Source organism: Notolepis coatsorum, assembly GCF_963971535.1.
Source record: "Notolepis coatsorum genome assembly, chromosome: 7".
NCBI classification, from domain to species: Eukaryota; Metazoa; Chordata; class Actinopteri; order Aulopiformes; family Paralepididae; genus Notolepis; species Notolepis coatsorum.
This window is the reverse complement of record NC_140171.1, coordinates 55,120,632-55,139,174: the sequence shown is the minus strand read 5'-3', so window position 1 is coordinate 55,139,174 and position 18,543 is coordinate 55,120,632. Positions and strand designations below refer to the sequence as shown.

General features: G+C 44.5%; 1 protein-coding gene across 1 annotated transcript; it reads left to right on the top strand.

Moving 5' to 3' along the window:
- Nucleotides 1-15,491: 15,491 nt before the first annotated feature.
- On the top strand, nucleotides 15,492-17,196 carry klhl26 (kelch-like family member 26). Its single transcript, XM_084319546.1, has one exon. It carries the CDS (start codon nucleotides 15,496-15,498, stop codon nucleotides 17,071-17,073), a length of 1,578 nt encoding a protein of 525 aa, XP_084175672.1. The 5' UTR covers nucleotides 15,492-15,495; the 3' UTR covers nucleotides 17,074-17,196.
- The last annotated feature ends 1,347 nt before the right edge of the window (nucleotides 17,197-18,543 follow it).

Here is an 18,543-nt window from a genome sequence, read left to right as displayed (position 1 = left end):
CTCGCTCGTATGTATATATTTTCTGTTAGGATCTCTGTTTAACATTACTGTATTTGCATATCTTGTATGTCACATTTACATTTACATTTAGTCATTTAGCTGACGCTTTTATCCAAAGCGACTTACAAGTTCTGTACGACAAGTCATCAGGAAGGGTACAACTCTATCAGCTGAGTAACAATGTTCATCAAAGTGTTGCGTGTTACAGCATAGGTTAGTTTATTAGGACATGTGCATGACAGTAAGGTTAGTTAGGGTTAGATATATATATTTTTTTCAGATAATGGTTGAAGAAGTGCGTCTTTAGTCGATGGCGAAAGATTGGACAGGTTTCGGCTGTCCTAACTGGGATGGGTAGTTCATTCCACCATTGTGGGGCAAGGACTGAGAATAGGCGACTTCTCTTTGATGACCCTCCCGGAGCTTGGATAGGAGTAGGTCTGAGGCGGCCAGAAGAAGCAGAGCGTAGGGGTCTTGAGGGTGTGTAGTTAGAGACCATTGACCGGAGGTAGGCGGGAGCGGTTCCCTTTGCTGCACGGTATGCTAGGTCGAGGGCCTTGAAGCAGATTCGTGCAGCAATGGGGAGCCAGTGCAGGTCCCTAAGAAGTGGGGTGACATGGGCCGATTTCGGTAGGTTTGAGATCAGGCGGGCCGCTGCGTTCTGAATGAGTTGAAGAGGCTTGGTGGCAGTGGCCGGGAGGCCAGCGAGCAGTGCGTTGCAGTAGTCGAGGCGGGAGATGACTGTTGATTGGACGAGGAGTTGGGTGGCTTCTTTTGTCAGGAAGGGGCGGATCCTTCTGACATTGCTCAGGAGGAATCTGCAGGTTCTGGTTGTCGCTGCGATGTGAGCAGAGAAGTTCAACTGGTCGTCGAGGACAACACCAAGGTTCTTGGCGGTCGGGGACGCGGTCACAGCTGCATTCTTGACTGTGATGGAAAGATCGGTCAGGGGGGAGGATTTGGCCGGCAGGTGGAGCAATTCTGTTTTGCTTAGGTTCAGTTTGAGGTGGTTGGTCGTCATCCAGGCGGAGATGTCGGACAGACAGGCCAACAGACAGGCACAAATGTAACAGTACTGTACTGTATATCTGTATGTCAGAAATGTCATGATATATATACTGTATGTTGCGTATGTCATTAATGTCATTATGAATTTTATGTTTATGTTTATTTAGAATCCCCATTAGCTTTTGCACTAGGCAAAAGCTATTCTTCCTGGGGTCCGGCACGCACAAATGTACAACAACAATCAATACATTACATTACATTAGTTAGAATGATATTGTACAAGATATCCACCAGCAAAAAGCATTCAAATAAAATAACTAAAATAACTAAAATCAAACAAATAGTGCTTCCTGAGCAGCACTCACCGCCACCAACTTAATCATTATGAATTGAAAATGGGGGACCCTGATGTAAACAAGACGAAAGTCTTTATCTGGTCTGCCTCCCTGTGTGTATTGAGCCGTACTGTATTGTACCGATTCTGCAATCTGTTAAATAAAGTTTTCATTCAATCAATCAATATAAACATCTCTCTGGTGCAGCCTAGCGGCGAGACGGCGCGCTGCAGGCGGCAGGCTGCACAATAAGAAGGTGCACAGCGGGGGGAGGTCGGCACCGACAACAAGCCACAGAGCAACACAACACGGTGACGTTCCTTCGAGGACTGTGGATGAACTAGAGTCTGAATGCGTCCAGTGGTCGAAGCATGGGGCAGTTATGCCTTTGACCTTCTGGTGGTGATGCTCCTCTGTGCATCCCGCACTGTGACGGAGGAAGATGGCGGAGTACTCGGACGGCGGGCAGCGTATGCAGAGCAGCAGGTACAAACCGCTTGTTATTATAATAAATGTATCAAAAGTAACGCTGCAGTCCTGTGTAATGAACGGTACCTGGCTGGGTTTCTACTGCGGTCAAGTGAGCCGTGTTTCACTTCTGTGAATATGAATTGAATTGAAAATGGGGGACCCTGATGTAAACAAGACACACGTCTTCCTCTGGTCTGCATCCCCTTAACAATTGTGTGTATTGAGCCGTACTGTATTGTACCCATTCTGCAATCTGTTAATAAAGTTTTCATTCATTCATTCATTCATTGCGTGGTCAAACCAGCCGCTCCTGTTTTTCGAGTGCGCGATTAGTTCCAGGTTTACGGTAAGGCATGAATGAATGCATGAATGAATGAATGAATGAATGAATGAATGAATGAATGAAAACTTTATTTAACAGATTGCACAATGGGTACAATACAGTACGGCTCAATACACACAATTGTTAAGGGGATGCAGACCAGAGAAAGACTTTCGTCTTGTTTACATCAGGGTCCCCCATTTTCAATTCATAATGACATTTATGACATACACAACATACATGACATTTATGGCATAGGGACATATAGGTATTTAGTACTGATACATTTGTGCCATAAACGGTATTCAAATATACAGTACTGTTACCCCTAGATCCTGACAGAGTATATACATATGATGGGAAGGGGACTGTACATTAGGAGGGGGTGGGTGGGTGGGAGGGAAATATACATACGGTGGGGTGGAGACTGTACATTTGGAGGGGGTGGGTGGGTGGGCGGGGGGGGGGGGGGGGAGAAATTTACATATGCCGGGGAGAGAATATATACATGCGGTGGGGAGGAGACAGTCTTATTAGGAGGGGGTGGGGGTTTTGGGCATTTACGGTGGCCAGTTTCGAATTGCAGCCTCCCGTAGGTGCTCTTTAAGAGAGGTTTTGAATCTGGGTAGGGATTCACATTCCTTTACAGCTTTGGGTAGGGCGTTCCACATTGATGTGGCATAATTGCTAAACGTGTTTAGTCCCTTGTTTGAGGGACAACCACGGGAAGCTGTTGTAATGATTAACCGAAGTGATTTTCGAATAGTCTCACAAGTAGATCTTACAGAAATACTTAATATGACATTGAATGCGCATCGAATCAATAGGACGTTTCGTGTGTGCAGTATTATTGAACATCGAATCAATAGGACGTTTCGTATGTGCAGTATTATTTGACATCGAATCAATAGGACGTTTCGTATGTGCAGTATTATTGAACATCGAATCAATAGGACGTTTCGTATGTGCAGTATTATTGAACATCGAATCAATAGGACGTTTCGTATGTGCAGTATTATTGAACATCGAATCAATAGGACGTGCAGTATTATATATTCGACCACTAAAGCTACAGACAATTCCACAGAGGAACACTTCCGGTGAGGATTTCAAAGTAAAGGATGGCATGTGGTTAATTTATATTATTTCATAAGTAGTTTATGACCAGGGGTGCAGTGCTGGGCAAACGCGGTCAAACGGCGTTTGGCCTTCGTCACTGAGGCCGAAGTGCGCGCATCCTATTATTATGCAAAGTCTAGGTGATAAAATGACTCGTCGCGCCACTTATCACCTAGACTTTGCATAATAATAGGATACCGACAACCAAATACAAGCCCTGTAGGTGTGGTGGGGGGTTGCTTGATCTCCCGACTTCACTGGAAGGATGAGACAAGGTGTATCATCTGTTTTGTGCGCAACAGAGGGAACATGTATGCGCGTGCACGTGCGCGGGAGCGCGCTTGCGCGGGCGTTTGGCCTTCGCCCATATTACGACTGCACCCCTGTTTATGACACTGCCATGTTTGTAGTTAACTACTTGCACAAATAATATGAACTATTTTTACTGGGTACTTCGAGTCATTTGATTTTCAAAGTCCTTTCCATAGAACAATGAGCATTTTCGACTAACTTTGATGTGGAATAAAAAGCATTTCTTCCATAAGCAGTTTATGAAACTGGCATGGTTGTACTTAGTACTTCTTAGACTACTTGCCCAAATAATATGAACAATGTGTGCAAGTAGTCTAAGTAGTCTAACGTCCTTCAAGGGTACAGTCAGTGAATCCTAAATCTCCACTAGGCAACCACTTATCAGTCAAACAAGGACTAAGTGAACTACTAGTTGCTACATTAAATTAATCAGATACCTGGTTGAAAGTGAAATGCTGTGAACCAACCTGCATTAAATTAATGGAAGTGTAAGACAAATTCAGTATAAATGCACTTTATGTAGTAGTATAGCATTAACATGTTCATAATATTTATTGAAATCTTACAATTCATACATAAATGTTATGATGAATTGAAAATGGGGGAAGAAGTCCTTCTCTGGTCTGCATCCCCTTGATTGATTGATTGATTGAAAAGTTTATTAACAGATTGCAGAATGGGTACAGTACAGTACAGCTCAATACATACAATTGTTAAGGGGATGCAGACCAGAGAAAGACTTTCGTCTTGTTTACATCAGGGTCCCCCATTTTCAATTCATCATAACATATATGACATACATGACATACAGATAGACAGTACTGCTACATCTATACATTTATGACATATCAGATTTGCAAATACAGTACTGTTTGTGATACAAAAGTGTCCAGAAAAGGAGTGTATATACATTTGGCATAGAAACTGTACATTGGAGGAGGTTGGTTGGGTGGGGTGGGGTTGGGTGGGTTGGGTGAGGGCTGTACATTGGAGGTGGGGGGGGGGGGGGTTGGGTAGGACACACACATTTTACACTGTACATTGGAATATTGACAAAGCCTTACTTGGTCATTTACTGTACAACTAGGTTAGGACATTTGTAGGGGCCAGTTTCGAATTGCAGTCTCACGTAGGTGTTTTTTGAGAGTGTTTTTGAAGGTGGGTAGTGATTCACATTCCTTTACAGCTTTAGGCAGGGCGTTCCACATTGATGTGGCATAATTGCGAAACGTGTTTAGTCCCTTGTTTGAGCCGAATCTGGGTTTTACATGATTTGTGGAGCTCCCTCTGGTGTTGTGATCGTGGTATTCACTGACCTTTGGGAAGTATTTTGACATGTACATGGGTACCTTGGTCGCGTAGTGTATCTTGTAGACCAGGCCCATTGCAAGTTGCTGTACTCTGTCGTCTACTCTAAGCCATCCTAGGTTGTCAAAGTGGGCAGGGGTGAGGTGGGTTCTAGGAGTCAGGTCAAGTAGTAGTCTGACTAGCTTGTTTTGAGATGTTTGTAATTTGTTTTTTAGTGCCTTTGAGGTGCTTTGGTACCATGAGGTGCAAGCATAGTCGTAGTACCCTTGAATGAGTGCTCCTGCTAGAGTCTTCAGGGTATTCTTGTTTACCAGAGAGGAGATCCGGTACAAGAATCGCGTTCGTTGGTTGACTTTTTTTATTACATTGGATGCCATTTTGTCACAGGAAAGATTAGCCTCTAGGATGGAACCCAGGTAGGTAATTTCATCTTTCCTTGTGATAATATTGTCACCCACTGTAACCGAGAAGCCGTCGGTCTTGCTGAGTTTGTTATTTGAACCGAAGAGAATGGACTCTGTTTTGCCCATGTGTAATGATAGTTTGTTGTCGGCGAGCCATATGCAGATTTTGCCTAGTTCCGAGCTGAGGGCTTTTTCAACCTGTAACTTGTTCTTGTCAGAGACCAGCAGGGCTGAGTCGTCCGCAAACAGGAACAAGTTGCAGTCACAAGCTGACGACATGTCATTTGCATAAATTAGGAATAGTAGCGGTCCTAGTATGCTTCCTTGTGGAACACCACAGCTCACTGTGAGGGGGGGGGATAGGGTACCGTTTACTTCCACCATCTGTTCCCTCCCCTCCAGGTAGGATTGTATCCAGCTCACTGATAAACTATCAAAACCAATTGCTTTTAGCTTGTCAATCAGAATGGTGTGATTGACAGTGTCGAAGGCCTTTTGTAGGTCCAGCATGACCATGCCGCAGTATTTGCCCGCGTCCACCTCTTGTTTGATGTGGTCGTTCAAGTAGAGAAGGCATGTGTCAGTGGAGTGGGATGTTCTGAAGCCAGATTGGAATTCGTAGATTAGATTTTTTTCCGCTAGGTACTTTTCGATCTGTTCGTATACTATTTTTTCCATGACTTTCGAGATGGATGTAAGGATAGAAACAGGGCGGTAGTTACCCGGGTCTAATTTGCTGCCCTTTTTGTGCAGGGGTGTTACTCTCGCAATTTTGAAGTCCTTGGGGACGTGTCCCTGTTTTATGGAGAGGTTTATTATGTTTGTGATGACTGGGGTGATGGCTGCTGCTGAGTCTCTGAGGAATTTGGAGGGGATGTTGTCATGGCCAGTGGCCTTGTTTGGTTGGAGGGCGCTCAGTTTTTTGAGTACCTCATCTGTAGTTACTATTTCCAGTTTGAAGTCGTCTTTGTGGACGCCTAGGTTCTTGTAGTATGCTACTATGTGTTCTACCCCATACTGCCCTGAGTGGGAGGGTAGTTTGTTTACCAGTGTTGTGGCTATGTTTGTGAAGAAAGTAGGTCCCATGCATTATAAATGTCATTTTTCAGTCTCTAGCATTGTATTATAGTAATAGGAGTTCGTATCAATGTGTTTTAGGGTCTAAATACCATATTGGCGAATTGCTCCGTTTCAGCCCAACCCCTCTGTGCCTCTAGTAGATCGGGTCATTTTGATTTGAAGTCCCTGAGCACGTCACTGGGCGCTGTGGATAGACACAGTGATGCGATTGGCTCTGTGGTTGGAGCTAATGCCCGCCCCCATTCTACCTAGACTAGACAGCGAGTGGGGCTGCGGGGCCGAGAGGAAGAGAGAGCCGAGAGGGAGCCGAGAGAAAGGAAGAGAGAGGGAGGGAGGGAGAGAGAGGGGGCACTTGGGGGGGGGGGGGTACCTGCCGGCCGCGCGCCACACGGGAGATTGAAAGAAAGAAAAGAAAAAAGTTGCCTCGTCTCATCAGCGAGAGCCGAGTGGGAGAGAAAGGAAGAGAGAAGGAGGGAGGGAGAGAGAGGGGGCACTTGGGGGGGGGGGGGGGACCTGCCGCACGGAGGTCCGCGCGACACACACCTCCGAACGGGAGAGTGATAGAAAGAAAAAAAGGAAGAGAGAGGGAGGGGCTTCTCTCTCTCTCTCTCTCTCTCTCTCTCTCTCTCTCTCTCTCTCTCTCTCTCTCTCTCTCTCTCTCTCTCTCTCTCTCATGGTATAAATGATTATTTGTGTAAATAAGGTTATACGCCGACCATTAAGAAAATACATGTTAGTTTAGGAATAAGGGGCAGGTAACTATATAACTATAAGATGTATTCTTCTTCCTGCTCCTTTTGTCCATGGAATGACTATTTATGATTTTTTAATGAAGAAACTATGATTGTATTATTCCATGTGGCAAATAAAAACTCTGAACTGAACTGAACTCTCTCTCTCTTCCCCCCCCTCCCTCCCTCCCTCTACCAGTGCAGACTGTGGTCTGACTGTCACTCAAAGTGCTTATGGGCGGAGCCAGGCCATAACAGCCTGATTTCTTGAGGCTGAAAAATGATGGTTTCGAGTACTTGATTAGAAATATAAAACAATGAATTTTTTTGAAAAAAAAATTACAAATGTCTTCAATAGACTAACAGGAATTGTGTAAAGTTGCCCAAATAGTGCTAGGAATAGCAGTGCATAGCCCCTTTAAGTAATTGGCTACATCCAGCTTGTCTGTGATGAGCGTGTTGTCCGTCTTTATGTTTATGTTTGAGAACCTGGTTTTGAGTTTTTTACTGCAGCCTAGTTGATTGTTGAGTAATTTCCAAAGTTCACATGGTTTATTTTTGTTTTCCTCGGTTTTGTCATTGATGAAACTTTTTTTAGCAGTTTTGATCATGGAGTTTACGTCATTTCTTAGTCTGTTTCTTTCTAGTTTGAGTTCAGTCACGTGGTCTTGGAGTTCACTGCTCGTGCTTTTGGAAAGCTTTGACTGACTTTTACGAAACTCAGAGCATTTTTTAATTTTTAACAATTGTGTATTGCGCCATACTGTATTGTACCCATTCTGCAATCTGTTAAAGTTAGCAATCAATCAATGTATTACCATAGTCAGTGTCTTTATACCTTCATCACTGTAGGCTACATATTAATACTACAACTCAAGAAGAATCAAGAGGTTTATTTGTCACATACATACAGTGAAATGCGGGTGGTCACGCCCGCATTGATTGTGCAAAATACAATAAAAATAGGCATAGAAGAAATAGGTAAAACAAGATATGCATGATAAAAAAGACATGCCAAGTTGCTGAAAAACTGGTTCCTATGTACACTACAATAAACAATTGTAACTATTTTTTTTATAACGTTTATAACGTATAACGGATTTTTATAATGTTGAGACAAATTAAAGAATATTTACACTAAGTTCTCTTTTACCTCTTCATTCATTAATTTAATTGTAGGTACTGTTTATATTGTACATAGTCCTGTGTGTTGTATATTGTGTCCTATGTTACTTTTGTGTTTATTGTCTCTTTCTATATACACCGTGGGAAGGGGGGCACGTAATTGAATTTTTCTGTATGTATTTCACAAATTGGAAAATGACAAAGTTGACTTTGACTTTTAACATGTGTCTATAGTGTCAGACACTAATTGTAATGTTAGAAACGGATACTGCTGTAATATAAAGTGAAATTCTACCATGCCTCAATGTATCAACTTTAAACATACACTAAATGTTAATGTTAGAAATGTTAATTTCCATTATTTCCACCATGTGCAACGTTTCCTAAGAACAGCAATGTCCATCCTATCAACTCCAAATCTGTGCCATGAGCAGAAGTAGAATTGCTGTCTTGTTTTGGATGAATGAGTAGAAATGAAAAACGGAAATCTTCTTTTATTAAAGTAGTTTTGACATGTGATATAGATAAAGATATTATTTCATTGTGTATCGATTAACTTTACATTTGCTCTTCATTCCTTTACAGAAGTTATACTGGCACGTCTAATACAGCAATGGATTATGGGTAAATGCAACGTTAAAGCAGTGCCAATGTAAGACTGACTTTACATTAACACTTTCTCTGCCACGCTTATATCCATCAATGTTTGATCTCTGCCACCACTTTAAGTCTATGGAGATGTTCACCTTCTTTGCAGGGCTATAACTTTTTAAATTGTATTGCTAAATTGACATTACTATGGCCCATTCAACATCGATTATCTATCGTTCAGGATGTAGGAACGTTATACTTTTTCATTCACACATTCATACGAAAATACCGTCTAGAGTATAAATAATATTTAATATTTATTTATTTAACATATTATGTTTTTATCGTTTTCTGCAGTATTTCCCAGAACGTGAGATATAGGCATAAATGCATATATTAGATCATCAAATGCAGTTTGTTGCCGATCCACGCTATATAAAAAATGTCAACTGTACATGGTCCTAAACGTTATGACTGATCATGCGCGGGTGAACGGAGGGGGGGGGGGGGTCGTTTATAATTCCGTGATCGTCGTTAAATGATTTATGTAGTATGGGTGATATATAGATCAGAGCAGTTTGTATGGATAATAATAAACAAACGGGCTGAAACTCCCGTCAGTCTCATCTTACCGTTGGGCGATGAGAGTGGAGCAAACAGATCCCAGTTATGTGATGGGAATCGAGGTAATCCAGTTCCGGTTTGTATAATACTAATACACGCCCAAATCATGTGGATTATTGAGTTATGGCAATGATCCATATCCACGTGAGAGATTTGGGGTGCTTTTTCAATGTATGTGATGTACAGATTGGGGGAAGATGGTAGCATCTAACGGTGCCAGGTCAGAGAGGGCAGAAATGTGTTTGGCTTAGCAGAGCACCACACTGCCAGCGAGAGAATGTTTGTTGACATTCCTTGTGAGAACATCTGAGATAAGAGCAAGTGTAGGCCCAGAGCAGGAGGGAGAGAGGTTCATCTTAATGAAAGTTTATTAGTGTTAAAGGTTATGCAGTTGTCATGACAACACGTCGCATGACAACCAGAAGGCGGGGGCGTCGTTGCGACGACGAACATCTATAAGTCGAACGGTGTTTCCGGGTGTAAGCCAGACTAGAATCTGACCAAGAGCGAGGAGGACTGAGATCACACAGACACTCTCTCCTCTCATTGAGAGAGAGGGGGGGGGGGGGGGGAAGAATGCCACATCACCAGTAGCTTCGGCTACCACGAGGATGGTCTTAGGCTAACGAACAGGCCTGAACACTATTGGACTGAATCACAAAAGGACGATAGACGAACACACCGAAAGATCATTAGAATAGACTCTTCAAGGACGATACAATTTGATAACATCTGATAACGAGGTTCTGTTTAGAGCAATAAAACAACGCTTTTCCTCATAAGGTATGTCACGGTGTCGAAGTGTCGAATTCTTACGGAGGTGGAGAATTAGTATGGTTTATGGATTGCACTAACGGGGGAGATAAGGATCTTAGCTGCCAGTATCGGAGACGTCAGGACCATTAAAATGACACAACGCAGAGGAATTGGATGGAGAGCCAAACAGACGAAGACGTGATACTGGCCAGTTTGATCAGGATCTTACAACGGTGTGTGTCTTGAGTCCCGCAACGATAAACGAGTGGCCGGACGGAATTAGGGGACGGACTGAGCAACAAAGGGGATATCCGGTTTGGCAACTCGCCGATCAGCCACCAGGTGGCAGTATTGAAGCGTTGCAGAGTTGTGCTGAGTCCCGCAGCATCAGACAATCCTCTGTGAGTGAAATATGAATACCATGGCGAAAATATGAAATATGATCAGAATAACGTCGTACGCCGTGATCTGGCAGAATTCGCATGAACTTGAAACCCGCCTTAAGCCATTTCCGGCGGATAAAGTGTTAAACGAATGACAATAATATAGTATAAAGTAGGGTATCATTTGGACTAAAGAATGGTGTTGTCTCACCCTACTCGCATGTTGAGGGAGAGCACCATACACTGAGAAACCACGGCCGAGAGTGAGCTCTCCGGGAACAACCCCACTTTGCCGGTACAATGCATCTACACTGCCGGAAATCCTAAATAAGAAGAAGAAGAAGAAGAAGCTTCTCTGCCTTTTGTAGGTAGTTGTAGAATGTACCTAATACATTTCGTGCTAAACCCCGCCTTATCCGGTCGCTCTTCTTCTTCTTCTTCTTCTTCTTCTTCTTCTTCTTCTTCTTCTTCTTCTTCTTCTTCTTCTTCTTCTTCTTCTTCTTCTTCTTCTTCTTCTTCTTCTTCTTCTTCTTCTTCTTCTTTCTTCTTCTTCTTCTTCTTCTTCTTCTTCTTCTTCTTCTTCTTCTTCTTCTTCTTCTTCTTCGAGTCGCAACCGTCACAGAGGGGAATTGCAGCCATTTTGTAAAAATACAAAAAAACTGGCAAAATACGGGAACCGGGATGACGGCGGGAAGGAAGGTTGAAATACGGGATGGTTGACAGCTATGCTAAGAAGTACTAAGTACAACCATGGCAGTCGAAAATGCTCATTGTTCTATGGAAAGGACTTTGAAACTCAAATTACTCAAAAAGTACACAGTAAGATTTGTTCATATTATTTGTGCAAGTAGTCTTAAGAAGTAAAGTACAAACATGGCAGTGTCATAAACTACTTATGAAATAAAATAAATTAACCACATGCCATCCTTTACTTTGAAATCCTCACCGGAAGTGTTCCTCTGTGGAATTGTCTGTAGCTTTAGTGGTTGAATATATAATACGAAATGTCCTATTGATTCGATGTTCAATAATACTGCACACACGAAATGTCCTATTGATTCGATGTTCAATAATACTGCACATACGAAACGTCCTATTGATTCGATGTTCAATAATACTGCACACACGAAACGTCCTATTGATTCGATGTTCAATAATACTGCACACACGAAACGTCCTATTGATTCGATGCGCATTCAATGTCATATTAAGTATTTCTGTAAGATCTACTTGTGAGACTGTATTCGAAAGTCACTTCGGTGAATCATTACAACAGGGTTGTTTTAATGCCTTACCGTAAACCTGGAACTAATGGCGCACTCGAAAACAGGAGCGGCTGGTTTGACCAGGCAAAAGTGAAACACGGCTCACTTGACCGCAGTAGATTACAACAGGTGCAGCAGCACTAACCTTAGAATAATGATATTATTATTATTATTATTATGGATATGTGTAAGTGTAACAATGGGGGACCCTGATGTAAACAAGATGAAAGTATTTCTCTGGTCTGCATCCCCTTAACAATTGTGTGTATTGAGCCGTACTGTATTGTACCCATTCTGAAATCTGTTAATAAAGTTTTCAATCAAGAATGTGCATTTGTTTCTTTGAATTTCTCTCAAAAAACAAGTTGCTCATGTCATGCTCGTCCTAATATTATCATGTCTTCCACGTCCCCATTTGATAAGTGTATAAATTAAAATATGTATAGCAACTAAGACCATCATTATAATTATGATCGCAGTATCATGATTAATTCATGCCTATAAGCCTGAACGTGAAACCAAAGCGGTCCAGGACAATCATAACTAGTAGGCCTAATGGAAACGGTTTTATATATTTTATATAAATTATATATACAAACACGTCAACTTTGAATCGTTGGCCTCTACACACATTCGTACCCCCCCCGTCAACCTGCAATGGCTCATGTTGATGATTATACCCCAAATATCTAGAAAGCAAAGGGCTTGTATTGTATGTTTAGGTCATATGAAATTATTCTGAGTAAGTACAGTTAAATTACATGACATACAGTCACCCGGGAGATAAAAAGTAACTTTTCTGTGCCTAGCGAGGAGCGATACAGTAGCTACTGGGGTTTTTGTAGACAGTAGGCACCCCTCTGTTTCCCCGTCAGTAGAAATGTGCCCACAATGGCAGCCCTTTGATTTGATGGAAGTTATTTAGATATAAATTCTAGAGCACATATCTTAATGTAGGATAAGTCTAGGGTAGGCTATGTGATACTTGGGGTATAATCATCAACAGGAGCCATTGCAGGTTGATGGGGTACGAATGTGTAGAGGACAGTGGTTCAAACTTGACTTGTTTGTTATTGGAATGTTATCACTACACACAGTCACACACACACGCATTGAGTCGCCAATGAAATGCCTCTCTGTGCTTGGCCCATCCCCTCCCCCCTCCTCCCCCAGGGCAGCTGGGAGCAGACATGGGGGACCAATCCAAGTGCTCCTGTCCGTCTTCGCCAGGGATGCGATAGTGTTAGCAATCTGTTCTGCATGTTTTTCCATTGGGTTTATCTCTTTTTGGGTGGAAACACAGGGGAGAACATGCAAACTCAGAAAGGCTCGGGAGATACCCCACCTGGGTACCTGGCATGGTCCCCAAGCGGGAATCGAACCCAGGACCTTCTTGCTGTGAGGCGACAGAGTTACACTACACCACCGTGCCACACAGCTTATATAAAACCTTTTAGGCTACTAGTTATGGTTGGCCTGGACTGCTTTGTTTTCACGTTCAGGCTTAGGCATGAATTAATCATGATAATGCGATCATAATAATGATGGTCTTAGTAGCTATATAAATATTTAATACACATATCAACTGGGGAGCTGGAAGACATCCTAATATTAGCACATGACACATGCATAACTTATTTTAGAGAGAGATCCAGCCGTTTGAAGAGCTGAAGGTTGACGGCAAAGAGACACAAATAGATCCACCGACTCGGCCTTCTCTCTTCCAGCATGGCTAACGAGAACAGCCCCCTGCACGGCACCTTCTCAGCCCCGAGCCACAGTGCCACACTTCTTCAAGGCTTGTCTGTCTTACGAGCTCGGGGGCAACTGCTGGACGTGGTGCTGTCCATCAACGAGGAGCGCTTCCAGGTCCACAGAGCCGTGCTCGCCTCCTGCAGTGATTACTTCAGGTATCTTCTCCTTTTTAAAAGACTTGATGCACAATCTCTCTCTCTCTCTTCATATCTATCCGTCTGTCTGTCTGTCTATATATATATATATGTACATGCACAAACACGCACGCACGCACACACACAATGCAGCCCATGAATCTGTGTGGGTAATATTTAAATGTATTTATATATATATATTATATACTGTATATATATTTTTTTATATACATTTATATATTTAATTTATTATTTAATTTCTTTCCCCTCAAACCTGCTAGACGTTCAGAGAAATGCAGTTCTTCTTACTTATTATCAAAAATGAATTCCTCTTTAGATGGAATCTAAAGTTGGGGGTCCTCACGGGGTGGGGGTTCTCACGGGGTGGGGGCCGTGGCTGTCGAGACTGGGGATGGCGGGGGCTCAGGATGTTTCACTTTATAGTGTATATATATGTTTTTTTTTCTATTCCTTTTCCTTTATATATTAATTTATATTATAACTATTTCATTTGCATTCATTTGATTTAATTAACACTTTGGTCGCCAAAAACGCCTAACACGTCATTCCCGCCATGCTCATTCTGCCAAAGACGCCGTACCACGTCTTTGAAATCAATATTTCAAAAATCTGTGATCGCAATCATATTTCTCCCCCGGAGACTTGAGATCTACTGTTGATCCCCTCTCAACTCCAACGGTTCAAGAGCGCCATCTGGTGGCTGATCGGCGGATCGCTCAAACCGGAAACCGGAAATGGAAGCTGGTGCTCATTCCAATTCGGTCCGATCACTCGCTAATAGTCCCAGGACTCAAGCTAGACACAATGGATAGCAATCCGTTACCAATAACTCGATAAACAACATGATTTGGACGTATATACTATTATACAACCTGGAGATGGATCGCATAATTCTACATCCCATAATAGGAATATTTCTGCTCCACGCTCATCGCCCAACGGCCCGAGGAAGCTACGGTTAGTTTCAGCGTTATTTTTTAACGTGTTCGATACAAACTGCTCTAATGATCATATCACCCACACTAGATGAATCATCTAACGTTGGCCACGGAATTATAAACGACCCCCCCCCCCCCCCCCCCCCATCCGGTCAACATCAGATGATAAGTAGTAACTTCTAGAAGCACGTCCATTTGAAATTTTTTATCTCGCGCAGATTGCTATCAAACTGTATTTGATCATCAATATAATGCATTTGGGGCTATAAATCACGTTCTGGAGAAAGCTGCAGAAAACGATAAAAACATACTTATACTTTAGACCGTATTTTAGTATGAATATGTGAATGAAAAAGTATAACGTTGCTACACCCTGAACAATATATACTTGACGTTGAATGGGCCATAGTAATGTCAATTTAGCAATACAATTTAAAAAGTTATAGCCCTGCAAAGAAGGGGAACTTCTCCATGTTAAATAGGGCTGGCGAAGGATGGTTTATTATGGATATAAGCCTGGCGACCAAAGTGTTAAGTGTCTTGTCATTATTGTTGTTGTTGTTGTTGTTGTTGTTGTTGTTGTTGTTGTTGTTGTTGTTGTTGTTGTTGTTGTTGTTGTTGTTGTTATTATTATTGCTGTTTCTGTCCTGTGATGTCTTATTATTATGGTTACTGTATTGTGCTGTATCTTGTTTCATGTGGAAAAAGGAAAATAAAGAGAAATTTGATTAAAAAAAAAGATGGAATCTAAAGTACTGTAGTATAACAGTAAAGCTAAATCTCACGTCTCTCTCTCTCTCTCTCTGCAGAGCGATGTTCACCGGAGGCCTGAGGGAGTCTAACCAGGACACCATCGAGCTGAAGGGCCTGTCGGCCCGCGGCCTGAAACACATCATCGACTTCGCCTACAGCGCCGAGGTCACCCTGGACCTGGACTGCATCGAGGACGTCCTGGGGGCCGCCGTCTTCCTGCAGATGGTCCCCGTCGTGGAGCTCTGCGAGGAGTTCCTCAAGTCCACCATGAGCGTGGAGACCTGCCTGAACATCGGCCAGATGGCCACCACCTTCAACCTGTCCTCTCTCAAGGAGTCGGTGGACGCCTTCACCTTCCGCCACTTCCTCCAGATCGCGGAGGAGGAGGACTTCCTGCACATTCCCACGGAGCGCCTGGTCTTCTTCCTGCGGAGCAACAAGCTGAAGAACTGCAGCGAGATCGACCTGTTCCACGCCGCCGTCCGGTGGCTGCGGCACGACGCGGCACGCCAGGCCCAGGCCAGCGGCGTGCTCTGCCACGTGCGCTTCCCACTCATGCGCTCGTCGGAGCTGGTGGACAGCGTGCAGACGGTGGACGTGATGGTGGAGGACGTGCCGTGCCGGCAGTACCTCCTGGAGGCCTTCAACTACCAGATCCTGCCGTTCCGACGGCACGAGATGCGCTCCCCGCGCACGCTCATCCGCTCCGACGTCGTGTCGCTCATCACCTTCGGCGGGACGCCCTACACCGACAACGACCGCACGGTGAGCGCCAGGGTGTACTACCTCCCCGACGCCGCCTCCCGCCAGTTCAAAGAGCTGACCGAGATGGAGGCCGGCTGTAGCCACGCCTGCATCGCCGTCCTGGACAACTTCGTCTACGTGGCGGGCGGGCAGCACTTGCAGTATCGCAGCGGCGAGGGCGCGGTGGACGTCTGCTTCCGCTACGACCCGCACCTGGGCCAGTGGCTGCGCCTCCAACCCATGCAGGAGGGACGCATCCAGTTTCAACTCAACGTTCTGCAGGGGCGGCTGTACGCCACCGGGGGGCGCAACAGATCGGGCAGCCTGTCGTCCGTGGAGTGCTACTGGCCAAAGAAGAACGAGTGGACTTACGTGGAGCCCCTGAAGCGGAGGATCTGGGGTCACGCCGGGACCCCCTGTGGGGACAAGCTGTACGTCTCAGGGGGCTACGGGGTCTCTGTGGACGACAAGAAGACTCTGCACTGTTACGATCCCGCGTCCGACCAGTGGGACCTCAAGTGTCCCATGAACGAGCCCAGAGTGCTCCACGCCATGATCGGTCACGGGGGCCGCGTTTACGCCCTGGGCGGTCGCATGGACCACGCCGACCGCTGCTTCGACGTGCTGGCGGTCGAGTATTACGTCCCCGAACACGACCAGTGGACGACGGTCAGCCCCATGCGGGCGGGGCAGTCCGAGGCAGGCTGCTGCTTATTGGACAAGAGGATCTACGTGGTCGGCGGCTATAACTGGCACCTCAACAACGTGACGAGCGTCGTGCAGGTGTACAACACGGAGGCCGACGAGTGGGAGAGGGACTTGCACTTCCCAGAGTCCTTTGCCGGCATTGCTTGTACGCCGATCTTGCTTCCGCAAACCACTACGCACCGCTGATTGTCTTTGACTCGTCGACTGTGACGACTTGAGTCTGTGTGCTCCTGCCGCTGACAGCGGAGACGCGACGGACGCGGGTCAGGGACGTCACGTGAGCTGTCGCACGGTCCCAGGGTTTGTGTTTTCCAGGGAATGGACGGAAAAACATGAACGTTGAACAATTCACTTCATCAGAGTATTGTTCCGGACTATTGGTTTGTATACGTGTCGGAGTCACGGTGTGTGAACCGTGTTCAGGGTTCTATAAAGGCCAGAGCTCGTTTTCATTTGAAAGCCCTTTATTGGAATTATTATTCCAATATTATTATTCTGCATTTATTAAAGATAGTTCAGGTTATAATAAATAATCTGGGGGGAGTACATGTTTATGGATAAGAGCATACAGCTATGATTTTCATGGGGAAAAGGCACCGGTAGTTAAAGGAACACGCCAACATTATGGTAAATTCACTTACCGTCTTCTCCAGACAAGAAGATGGGTCCCTGTTTCCTCTCTGTGCGTTCAGTGGAAAGCTATCCAGCTGCACGTTAGCATAGCTTAGCACAATGAATAGAAGCGGACAGTACCGGTTAGCCTAGGTGCTAAGGTCAACTAACATCTCTCCTGGTGTTTAAGCTAGGCTACTGGTACGTTCCACTTCCATTCATAGTGCTAAGCTAACGTGTAGCCAGATAACTTTCTAATGAATGCACAGACTAGATACTGGTATCACCTAACACCTCTCCTGGAGTATAAGCTAGGCTACTGGAACTGTCCGCTTCCATTCATTGTGCTAAGCTAGGCTAACGTGTAGCCGCATAGCTTTCTAATGAACGCACAGAGGAAAACTGGTATCACGTGTTTAAGCTAGGCTACTGGTCATGTCCGCTTCCATTCATTGTGCTAAGCTAGGCTAATAGCCAGATAGCTTTCTACTGGGAGGGAACTGGTATCTATCTTCTTAGACTCCCCCTTTAAAATGTGTGACATTTTGATTGTATTTGCATGATTCAAGAGTTGGGATATTTGCCGGGGCTTCTGGTTGCTCCTTATACATTTGTCTAGCACCATTTGCTTGATTTTGTACTTTTACTGTTCAAGGAAGATAGTAAATTGAAAAACTTGGGGTTTGTAATTCCCTTAACACTTTGACTGCCATGAAACGTCTTTTCACGTCATTGCTGGCCATGCTCAAGTTGCCGGGGGACGCTGTACAGCGTCCTTATATCAATATTTCAAAAATCTGCGATCGGATTCATATGTCCCCTCCGCTGGCCTGAGATCCACCAGCAGGACCCACTGAGCTCTCTGGCGGTTCAGGAGCGCCATCTGGTGGCCGATCGGCGCAATCGCCAAACAGGATGTTGAATAGAGGTTGTCCTAGACGACCGTAGTACTTCCGGCGCTCGCTATAGGTCCCGCGACTCTGGCTCGTCACACTACACAGTGATCGATTGCCAATAACTCGATAAACAACATGATTTGGACGT

Excerpts from the sequence above, each read along its gene's own strand:
- klhl26 (XM_084319546.1), top strand. The coding sequence starts at position 15,496 with ATGTTCACCGGAGGCCTGAGGGAGTCTAACCAGGACACCATCGAGCTG.